This window comes from Electrophorus electricus, chromosome 24 (assembly GCF_013358815.1).
Source record: "Electrophorus electricus isolate fEleEle1 chromosome 24, fEleEle1.pri, whole genome shotgun sequence".
NCBI lineage: Eukaryota > Metazoa > Chordata > Actinopteri > Gymnotiformes > Gymnotidae > Electrophorus > Electrophorus electricus.
The window spans coordinates 4,709,516-4,721,634 of NC_049558.1; the positions used below are offsets into that span (position 1 = coordinate 4,709,516).

Genomic DNA, 12,119 nt, shown 5'->3' on the forward strand with positions numbered 1-12,119 from the left:
TCAGGCCCTGCATGCATGTTTGTCTGAGTCAGACTGGTAGAGAATAGCACACTGTGATGAGAAGGGCTTGAGAAGCACTGTTCCTCTTCATGGCCTGGATTAGAGGATTGGCTTTTATTAACTCCTCTCCTATGGCTGGCTGATAGGAATCACAGTGAAGTGACTGGAGTAGTAGAAAACAAGGCTGTCAGCACAGAAACACAATACATTATAAAACCAGTACAAAACTAGTGCAGAAGCTCTACATGTAAAATGTATTCTGTATACATCTTGATTCAACATCTTAATTCAGAATAGCACATTAATGGTGTTTTTTAAAGTGTGATCCTCCTATGAGTGGAACTTTACTAGTGCCATGCATGGAGTTGTTGGCACTGAATTGATTAATTGCTTGAGCTTTTGTGCACTCAGTGATGTTTGCTGGCACTGATAGACTTTGCACCAAGAACCAAAAGCTTCTGTTGCTTTGATAGAAACAGTGTAGAATGTCAAAACCTCTGGCCAGTTGACTCATTATTACAAGCCTCAGATACTACATTTTAGTTTTGATCCAAATGATTGATTTAATTTTGATTGTCTCATATTTCTTTGATGGTACGAGATAATGAATCGATTAATGTTTATAGCTTAACACTTGTAGGTCTTCTCTGACAAAACCCAAGACGACTTTCTTCTGTTCCTCCTGTTATAAAGCCTCCACATTCATATTCACTCTTCAGCCAGCAGCCAGTTGCCTCAATAATCATGCAGATAAGAAAATAGAGGCCATGGCTACACAAGGTATGTGTACTCATTGTGATTTTTTTCTGCAGTGAACTCACCTATTGTCAACAAGGCTAATGCCTGTGGAACTAACATTTGCAACAGCCCAGTCTATTTCAGTGCTAACATCTGCCATCAGCTTAGCTGGAGCATCACACTGCTGGCCCTGGCTGAATATATTATGTGATTATAAGATGCTTATACTGTATATGTGATGGGTTTAAAAGTTAATTGCAATAAAGATAATCCATGCACACAAGCACAGATATAGATAATTTGTGAAAATCTTTTTTCAGTGTTGTTGTTTTCCTTTTGTTTTTGTTAAGTAAATTATTTACAATTAATATCAGGAATCTTTTGTTTCAGTAGAGAGAATTTTCAGTAGAGAGATGAGATGCTCCAACTACTAGGTCGTGTGGTTGAAGATATGTGCAATCGATTGCTTGAAGGTACAGTAGGGGGAGCTCTTGTGAGTTTTCCTCATAACGGGAGTGAGGAAACACTAGGCTGGAGTCTCTTCATTAATTATCTCCCCTTTCTTTTCAGGGCTATAGTAGATACTTGTATCTACATTAAAATGTCTGTCTGGTGTTATACCGTGCATACAAAGGCTCATTATCAACTTCACATATTTCATGCAGATTATTGTTTGTACTAGCTTCAGACATAAATGCACCTCATCCTATGACCTAGAGTTTGTTAAAAATGGATAGTTATTGTTAAAACCAATTTGTTATTATAATAAAGAATATTTATTATGTTTCTCATATTATGTGAGGCCACATAGGCCATGATTTATACAGAACTTCACACATTCTTTTACAGGGTCATTTATTTAATAATGCCTTCTCTGGTCCTTTATTGGAAAAAACAAAACATAAATAACGTACCAATTCAATTTGAACTTATAAACATTTACTGTTTGCCATGTTTTAAAAAAATATGACGTTTCCCATACTTCATATAGTAAATAGTAAACAGCTAATTTACTTTTTTCCTTCTGAAGTTTACGGCTTGACCACTAGATGGCAGCATATCTTTACGTTATATAGTATAAATTATGATTAGTAAAGACAATTTATGATTTACTTAGAGCTATATCTACATATTCACTTGATTTTATTCGAGATATGATGTAGTTTGTTTTTCTGAATGTGACTGACATATAAGTGTAAAATAAGAGAAGAGACAGAAAATCTGAATTTGTCTGTCACCGTAATGAGCGGCAGCGAGTAGCACTGCTGCGTACAGTCACTGTACCGGCCGACTGATGTAGTCCTGGGCTGCTTTTCTGCTCTGCTTGCTATGCAGTAAAGGCTGCTGACCCTCTACTTTATCCCCGTCATGTTTTTATAGATTTTTAAAAAATGTTTCCATAGCGATAACGCAATCTGGATCAAATTTGAGTCTGGTATCCAGTTGGTGGTTTTACATAGTTGCCCTTCCTCCCCAGAGTGAGTAAAAATGAAACGATCTCGAGGTAATCAGCTTCCTAGGCACGGCATTTCACGAACGGTTTAAATACAGACACTTTCTCACCTTCTGGATACTCTGTGAATCAAGCTATCAGGATAATTTGGTAAATATATTCTGCAAATAGGCTTTCAGTCAGTCCAGTATGCTTTGCCAAAAAACGGCTAGAGGTCGACCAAGCACTGTGAGTCAGCTACCTTAAATCTCATCTTCAGTCTGATATGATGGATAGAAATGGTATGTTATAGTCGTTTGAAGGAAAAGCACATTGCATTACTGTTATGTTGACCAGCTACAAAAAAGGTAATCCTCCCCATGATCTCACAAGAGTCTGTAAGATCATGGGAATTCTCAGCAATGCTTTCTGCACTTATAAATAACGGTGTCAGTATCCGGCAGTGTTTTGCAGTTCAGCCCAGTAAAAGGTATGCACTCAGTTTAAAGGAAGTGAAGTTAACCCCACCGAATTAGCCTCACTGAGAGAGTATTGAGCCGCTGAGGTCAGTGGCTGTTGTGATGGAGCTCTATGTTGTGTGTGTGTGTGTGTGTTCGTTCTGCCTCGGGCTCAACAAACAAGGCGCTCACTCGTTCTGAACACGAATCAGGAGGGCCATCGTGCAGTACAGCACCGCGCAACCCCCGTCTCCTGACCCCGGTGAGACTGGGTGTTCTGGACTATTTCTGTGGATTTTCACTTTCCTCCCTGAGTGTGCACGAATTTGAGAACTGGCCTGGAAAATGCACCAATTTGTGTTGAATCCCAGGCCTGATCTCAGACCTGTTTTAGACGCAGGACATACGCCACATTCCCCTTGCTTGCACCTTTTCGATCTCTTTTGTCTCATTTGTTCTTCGCCTACCATATGGGATTGTGGTTTCCGTTGGTGCGTTCGGTCTAATTTGTTGCTTATCGCTCCGTTTTTGCGCGCGCCGCTCTGCACAGATCCAGGGCGGAACAGCAGCTGCTCTTCAGCTGCTGGAAACGCGTTTTGCTTTGATCGCAGCCGCGCTCCGCACCTGCCATCCGACTGCACGCTCGGGGTTTCGTATTTCAGCGCGAGCACTTTTTTTTTGTACCACTCAGGTCTTATTTCGTTAGCGAAAGTAAGTTGCGTAATGACACCAACCGAGTTAGGCTTCCGCCCGCGGCATTTGGGCAGACTCCGTGTTCGTACAGAAATATTTACGTAGGTACTAGTCGCTTCATGTCTACCTTGTGAGCTGTCACACAGGAGGTTCTCGGAGAGGCGAGCCAGTTCGTCTCTGTCTGCCATCTGCCAGACATCATTGCCTTGTTAGAAGCAGCAGCCTGTATTTCTGAGTGGTTATGTATTGGGAGCAGAGGATTTTACAGTCAAATGAGATATAGATGAAAAGGACAGCTTATCCCAAGCATGTTTATTTATGGGTTAGCTCCGCATACTACACTGACAGGCTTCCGCACTGCATCCTCAGCATGTAAGAGTGTGTGTGTGTGCGCGTGCATGCTTACTTGTGTGTACAAGAAAGTCCACACAGCCTGTGTTGCTGTGAAGACTCTTTAATGTCATTTGAATTCTAAAGCTTAAAAAAGCTCTCTATGGAAGTAAACCTGTGGTCTCCATGGCAAATGATACCATTGTATCGTTATAATAAGGCTCCTTTTGAGCCCATGCACATCTTCTTCTTTCTGATTTAATATACTTGTGTATTTGGCAGAGCTACTATTAAAATAGACATGTTACATTTTTTTAGAATAAAGATTAATTATAATGGAATCCATCCATCTACTCATCCAGCCATCCAATAATTTCAATAAAATGTTTGCTTTAATTTTAAAGTGTCATGATGTGATTGGCCAAAGTCCAGGTGGGATACTCATTTTAAGCTCCATCTAACATAGTCTCCCTGTGCATTCTTCAGTATGCATAGTGCACCACTCCTGCTCTTTATAGAGGCTCCTAACTGCAGTGGATAAAGTGTTGTGATAAGGGCCGCTGTTCTGTGGGCTTATCTCAGTACACAAAATAAATCAATGACAAACTTTAGCGTTTACTTGTACCTGCAGTGTTTTTCCTTTGAAGACAATACCTTTGAGAACATCGGCAGATGATGCATCACTGTCACTTGCATTAGATAAGGTTCGCCTACTTCCAAGCTTGTGAGTGATGTGGTAGTTGTATTGGCAGTATCAATGGAGGAAATGCATGTACATAAGAGGAGGGACACTGCAGTTGGTCTCATTGGGCTGTTTTCACAAAGAAAGGCAAAAAAAAAAATGCTCCGGCAAGCTAAGAAATGGCTGAGAGACTCTCCGGGGGGGGGGGGGTGATTTTCTGATTTTCTCCTTAACTCCTGTTAAGTCCTGAGTCAGACTTTTAATCGAAAGGAGAAAGGGGGAGGCCTTCCCAAATTAGATGGCGGCGAGGTGTTTGAAGTGCTGGCGCAGCTCAAAGCAGAGAACATTTTGAGATTATTGCACTATTATATTATACGCCCCCTGCTCATGGCGGGCCAATCAAAGGGCCCTTCTCTCAAAGCAGGGCATGCGCAGAATCTGCAGTGGAAATACAATAGAATTTCGTTTTTTGTCAAATTTGTCAAAAAAAATGCTTAGTTGTGCCTGTGTGATGGGTTTTACACTCCATGAAGACATTTTTATATGTTCTCACATTCTGTGAATGCTTGCAAGAAATAACTGCTCTGGGCAAACTGGATTTGTCGAGTCTGATCGTATTTGAGTGGACCTTTTAACATTATACAATGCAGCATGTTCTTCTCAGCCATGTTGGGTGAAGTCAACCTCTAGATTAGATTTACCCAGTCAGTCAAGATCGGTTTGAGAATAATGACTGGCCTTGAGTAGTGCCTTCAGGGCCGATGGATTTGTGGGCTGTGAGTTCTAGAGGAGCTCACGGCGGGAGTCTCGCTCTCGCGCCAACATACACATGGGCTCCAAGCGTTCTGAGCTCAGGCAGCGGGAAGAGGAAGGGGACCCCGCCGTCCTGGGCAGGGGTTCTCATACACTCACCCATGGCCACTGTGGAGCGTCACATTGACTGCCACTGTTCCCAGCTGGGTCTGAGCTCATCAGCGTTAGCTAGCCCCGTCCTTGCACTCTCCATTCTCCCTCTGAAAGGCAGAGGCTCTCCTGGTGCAGCCATTCAGCGGAGTGCATTGCTCTTACAATCATAGTGGTCGCTGTTCACTAGTGATCCTTTAATTGGCTTGTTCACTGAGGGGCTATGACATTTAGAAACTTACAAACAGACACTAACGCTGCCATGGATTAATGGATATAATCTCTTTGCAGGGTTAAAGATGGTATTGTCAGGATCACCTTCACCTGAATGCACATTCTCACACACACACACACACACACACACACACACACACACACACACACACACACACACAGACACAAAGCATAGCATATATATCACCTATGGCATAGCATACATATATCACTGTGTATTCTGACTAAATGTGGCAGCTTTTGTGTGAGCGTGAGTGAGTGTGAGTGTGCATGCGAGAAATAGAGAGAATTTTGCCAAGTTCTGTGTTTAGATGATGCTGGTCGTGTTTGCTCACTCAGTGTTCTAATGGCTCACTGTCACACAGCACACTCCTCCATCGCTGCCTCCCCTGCACTCTGTCATTTGCATTTCTTTGCTGCACATAAACTCATCTCTGACTCATCCACAAACTGGGCTACAGTGGCACCTCGTTGCCAGTGGCTTCCCCAGTTGCTCCAACATGCAAAGGACTCATTTTAGACTGCATAACATATTTATTTCACACATCTCTGGATTCCACCAGTCACAAAAGATATATTTTTATAATCCTCCTTTTTTCTACGTGACTATATTGCTTACTGGACTGGGCGTATGACAGCTCACAGTAGTTTAGCATTATCTGAGGTATATGCCCACTGGTTTGATGTGCTGCATTGGTGTGTGGAATGCATTTGGATGCATGTCTGACAGCTTCATGTTGGCTGACAGAGGAAGCCCCTGGCAGCACATAGATGCTTATGTGTTTTCACACAAGCCAAAGCAGAGTTCAGTGAGTTTAGACCTGCCCAGTCACACCTGAAGGATTTGTACCCTTTGTGGCACGAGACTTCACGCTCCCCTCCATTCTCAGGGTGGAACCAAGTGGAGTTCAGGAGGTGCCGTGTGTTTGGCCTGTCTGCGCATCCACCCCCTTTCAGCTGAGTGGGACGGCCCACGTGCCTCTGATCTGGAGCGCTGTTTTAATAGCTTGCTGAACAATGCGAGTAAATACAGTAGGTGCTGGAGTCTGACAAAGTGTGTGTGTGCGTCATCCACATGTCAGATCACCTGCTGAACATTAGCGTTCCGTGATAAAAAGGCATTACTGCTCCAACCTATACACCAGACCCAAGAGATGATTTAGGCATCTGACTGGCTTATCCTTAAATTACATTATTTCCTTAAAATATTTTCTGCACATTTCACATGATTTTAAAACAATATTGTCACATTTTATAAATTTGTACTTATAAAAAATGAAACAGGACAAAAAGAAACTGTTAGGCTTCCATGGGACATAGAATGAGACAGCAAATCTGGTTTTAGTAGATAACATACCACTAATACAGTGGGGAAATATTCTAGACCAATGTACACATTATTTTTATCTGAGGGTAAGCCTTATAAAAAAACACACATAATCTAATAACTCGCCTGGCACAAGGGGATTTTTAACTCCGCTTGTTTGGATTTTGTGTGTAGTGATGGATCATTGAGCCTCAAGTCAATATTTTCAAGAAAGAACATCATGTATATTAAATTGTAGATCACTGAATATATACAGCTCATCTAGTAGCTTATGGTGAATACATTAAAATTAATTCATAATAGCACAACATATAATGTCACAGAAGTGTGTTTTTTAATTAATGTGTATGTAGTTTAGAGATTTGATATTGAAATGTTAAAATTCACATTTAAACATACACACCCTCCAAAACATAGCATCGGCCACAGTTAAGAGTTTCCAGCAACTTCTTTCAGGTCTTTAATACATTTTTATCCTGTGAGTCACAGACCCACATGGGGAAAAATCTTTGCTGTTACTTGCATTTCGGGAAATATAAATTTCGCAGACTGCTACTAAATTTAGGAGGCACTGCCCTCACTGTTTTTTCTTCATTGAAGTATGTTATGTCTGTACTCCATAAAAGTCCATGTTTTACAAAAACCAAAAATCCTACAAGCCTTCTGAGCTGACAGGTTTATGCTCTGCAGTGGTCATTGCAAGGTGACTCATCTGGAAAAATCATTGAAACAATGAAAAAAATGATACTTTAGTTCTTAGCCTATATGCCAACCAAATAGCCTTGGACAAAACATGGAGTCAATGAATACATGATTTGATAGCCAAGAGGCTAAAGGTGTTTTCCATGAGCTCAGATTCTGAAAGTCTGCTGTGCTGAGAAGGTGAGGTCATCAGTAAGAGTGCCGGGGGGTGGGTGGTGGTAGATCACAGGAGAGCGTAATGTGTGCGCCGCTGTTTGTTTGTGGGAAATTTTAATACAGATCAGGTTACATAATGCACTCTTTGCTGTTGCACTCCAAACTCCACTCAGCTCCCTGGTTCATTTGCCTGAGTCAGTAATCCGTTGTCCTGGTGGGCTTCGTCAGACATGGTCACTGGGTTAATAAAACGCACGAAAATAAGAAAATTCACACAAAAAGAATTTTGTGTCAAAAAAACTGTTTTTAGTAAGTACTATAACATCATTCACATATTATTTCTAAGCTTCTTTTTGTAATTTTCCTTGAGTTGTGGTTGATTCTAATTCTTTGTTGTAAAATATAACCAGCATGTCAGTTAAAGCAGTGACGAGCGAGACATGTGTGCGCTCTCTGTCCACTATAGCCGCTCTGTCACGCGTAGGCAGTGTGGAATATCAGGTGCAGGCTGCTTACACAGAATAGCTGGAGCTTGCGCTCTCTCTCTCTCTCTCTCTCTCTCTCTCTCTCTCTCTCTCTCTCTTTCTCTCTTTCTCTCTCTCGCATACATTCCTGCTCTTTCTACTCTCACTCCTGTCCTTTCTCTCTCTCTCTCTCTCTCTCTCTCTCTCATTCTTTCTTCCTGTCTCTCCCTGTCTCTTTCTCTCTGTCTGTCTCTCTCACTCTCATTGTACTTCTCCCTCTCCCTTGCTCTGTTCATGTGTCCGGTGTACAGTGGGCCAACACTGTCGAGTGCTAATCTAAGCGGGAAGCCGACAGCGTGTGAAACGAACAGTCCAGCTAAAAGAAAGACAGCAGAGACAGGAAAAGGAATCCCGTGGAGGGCGTGGGGAGGATCAGAGGAGCCTGGCTTCCCTGGGAGAGCGCAGTGGAGCGTGGAGAGCTGGAGTGTAATGTGATGGGACGTGGAGTCCCTTCCCACCGCAGCTTGCTGATGTGATTGGTCTCCGGGGCTCACTGCTTCAAAGTGAACTCGCACCCTGTGGCAAGAGCATGGGATTCACTCTCACACACACTCTCACTCTCAGAGACGCTCTCTCACACACACAAATCACACGGGCACCTGGGCTCACGCTCACATACGCCATCAGCTTTTCTGACCGACGGCGTGCTTGTGGAGAGAGTCCCGTGTGACACTTACTGGCTTAAGCGCATCAGAGCTGTGTGCAGCATCCGTGGCTGCTACTCTCACTACGCTTAGAAGGGAGGAAAGGAGTTGCTACCTGGGACACCTGCCCTACCTCTTAAGGAGGGGTGTCGCCCTCCCCACAGTGCCCGCCGCGGGACGTTCTTAGGACGCGTTCCACTTGTCTGTCGGGCCGTGTGGCCCCTCGCTGCACAGGGGCCACCCGTGGGGACTTTCCGCCGGCATGCAGGTGTCATTCGTGTGCACGGACCACCGGACAGTGAGCCGCAGCACGGAGGAGAGGCTGAACCGGCAGAACACCGGCAGCCCCAGCATGGGCGCCAAGAACAAGTTCCGCACCGTTGCGATGGTGGCACGGAGCCTGGGCCAGCTCACCGTGCACGCCGCACCCTCCTCCAGTGAGCACTGCCTGAGGACCGGCATGAAGTACAGGTAAGGGGAGGGGGGCGGCTCTGCGGCTCCCACAGTACCCAGGGCTCAGGGCTCAAGGCTCAGGCTTACGTGCACACATGCATGTAGCTAAAGCTGGAGACGGCACGCGGGTGTTGTGCCGGTCATGTGAGATGGCGCGTTAGTTGTTGTTTTGTGGGGTGTGCTTTTGTCTTCCCCGTTTAAAGATGCACGTTGAAGGGGGCCAGTTTAGGTTCTGTTTCTGAACAGAAAGGTTTGAGGAGGTAAAACTGGTCTTGAGGGTGTCAGTTCTTTTCATGACTCTTAATTTCTCACATGCCTTCTGGAGAGTTGGCCAACTGTACATGGCCAGATCATATTTTAAATGTATGGACATGTGAGAGCTCTCCTACCCATATATTTTGAGTACCAGCAGGAGAAATCGCTCATGTTTTAGCTGTTTTCTTATGACAATCTCCCCCACACGGGACAGGATTAATAATTCAACATCTGATAGGTCAGCAGCTGAAAAAGGAAAGTGGCTGTCAAAAGTGGCACTCACAGGTCTCAGTTTCTGCTCTGGACTGCTTCGGTTACTTCTAAGAGTCTTTTCCAGCTAAAAGAAAGAGAACAGAGAAGGGGAAAGGATTCCAGCGGAGGGCGTGGGGAGGATCAGAGGAGCCTGGCTTCATTGAGAGAATGCAGTGGAGCGTGGAGTGTGACGTGGTGGGTTGTGGAGTCCCTTCCCACCGCAGGCTGTAACACAGGTGTACAGTGTGAGTGCTATAGAGAAGTTAATCTATTAAGCCACACCCCCAGCCCTCCGTAATTTGGATAATGGGATAACAAAGGTACTTTGTGAGAATGTTGGATGTTGTTCTATATGCCCTACTTTCCTATTAAGCTAATGTGTAACTGAACACCATCTTCCTCTGAAAGGCAGCGTCTCTCGCTCATTCTGCAGCTGAGCTAAATGCCTTTGCCTCCCTCTCTTTCCGGTCAAATTGATCACACTGTAATAAGGTTTTTGAATTTCAAAGATGATAAATGAAAATTTATATCTTGCTTTGTCACATATAACAGAATATTTCTTTCACAGTAGTTTTTCGTTTGTTTGTTTTGGGTTCAGTATTCTGATTGTATATGATGAATTCTGATCACAACAGGTGGTGCAAGCAACCGTAGGCACACTGCCGGCAAAAGCGCTGACACCCCGGAGCCTCATTTGACTAAACGAGAACAGTTTTTGTCTTTAAATCAGCCAAACAGCAAGACAGCAGGACATCAAGGTTCCAGCTCCACTGTGTATCATGGGCGCCTTTCGTCAGTTCACAGCTGAAATATCCCAAGCTCATCTGTGGCATTTTAAAGCCATTGAGCAGACAACATATTTGACCTATGTCTGATTAAGTCACAGGCGAGAGCCCGTTTGGGGTATGCAGCCATAGAGCTTCATCCCAAAATGCCGGAGGGATTTATAAGTGCACCCCTGCACGATGCACTCTAGCACCGACTGGCCTGCAAGTGTGAGACCCTGGGCGAAGTGTAGGCCCTGCAGCTCTGTCCCCCCACCCCCTTCCCTTCAGACAAGCCAACCCTGGCTCTGTGCCTCTCACATTGCACTGTCACTGTGGAAGTGAAGGGAAGAGAGACATACAGACATACAGACAGACAGACATACAGACATACAGACAGACAGACAGACAGACAGACAGACAGACAGACAGAGGGGGAATTGTGTAAGTGCATTTCCTGACTGGTAGATGACTGTTGTTCATCTTCAGGCTGCTACTGAGACATCCACAATTCTTTAGGCTTTGTTTTTCATCTATATTTACATATCTCTTCCACTCTCGCCATCATAACATCAACTGCCTCCTTGTAGCTTATATAACTGCATTCCTGTCATTCTTTCTTTAAAAAATACATAGACCAGCAGAACTGTCAGTGGAGACTGACTGAGAGTGACCGAGCTGTAAGGTTATATATTAGATTAGTTTATTTGTTGAGACAGCTCAGCTTCCTGGGCATAAACTGCAGATTGATTTGGTGCTGAGTAGCCCATGTAGGTGCCTTCCATGCCTGTGTGTTTCTGAACTTAGCTTGCGGTATTTGGTCATCTGCCATGCTAATGAACTTGTGTATGCGTGTATGTGTGTATGTGTATGTGTGTGTGTGTGTGTGTGTGTGTGTGAGTGTGGGAGTGGGGGTGGGTGCTTGAGTATCGGCACGCTAGGGCTTAATTAATGCATGTGCTGGCAAAGTGCAGGCCCAGCTGTGGGGAAGGAGCATTGGGACCACTGGTGCATTGCTTGTCCAGAACAGAATGGTAGGTGGTTCAGCCTCATTGCACTAATGCCAAAATTATACATGGATCAAAGGTCAGCTGTATTCAGCATCCTTAGTGAAGGCGCGGAGCTCCAAACCCTCATAGCATTGGTAGTAAGAAAGAGAGCCACATGTCTGCTCACATGCAGAGAGGGGTCAGTCGTAGTGCATGGCCTGAGCGTGTCTCCAGAGCAGCTCTGACCAGGCCGTGGCTGCCGTGTCCATGTGTGGGGGTAATCAGTGTGTTAAGGGGGCTGCTTTGATCTGCACCCAAGAACTTGATATTAACCAGATGCGAAGACTCTACCCAGCTCTCTCCATACGTACAGCGCCGCTTTCCCCGGGGGCACTGTGCACAGAACACTTACTCCTCTGAATGTCTAGGAGAGTGGATGCTTAAACACCCATGTGTTCTCCTAAATAGGTTTAGTGCTATTTACTGTAGCAAGCTCTTCAGTTGTAGATGACTGAGAATGCAGGAAGTATGTATAATGTCATGATGAATTATTTATCTAATGTGCCATGGATCAATATTTGCA

At 44.4% G+C, this 12,119-nt stretch overlaps 1 protein-coding gene across 3 annotated transcripts in view; it reads left to right on the plus strand.

Annotated features, from left to right (window-relative positions):
• Positions 1–12,119, plus strand: part of kcnab2b (potassium voltage-gated channel, shaker-related subfamily, beta member 2 b) — a 48,969-nt gene that overhangs the window by 18,630 nt on the left and 18,220 nt on the right. The window contains exon 1 of one of the 3 annotated variants that reach the window (XM_035522594.1): positions 8,314–9,294. The exons of the other annotated variants lie outside the window; for them this stretch is intronic. Coding sequence (XP_035378487.1) covers positions 9,086–9,294 — 209 coding nt within the window. The 5' untranslated portion in view covers positions 8,314–9,085. Of the gene's footprint in view, positions 1–8,313; positions 9,295–12,119 lie in introns of those variants that run through there. 3 annotated transcript variants of the gene reach the window in all.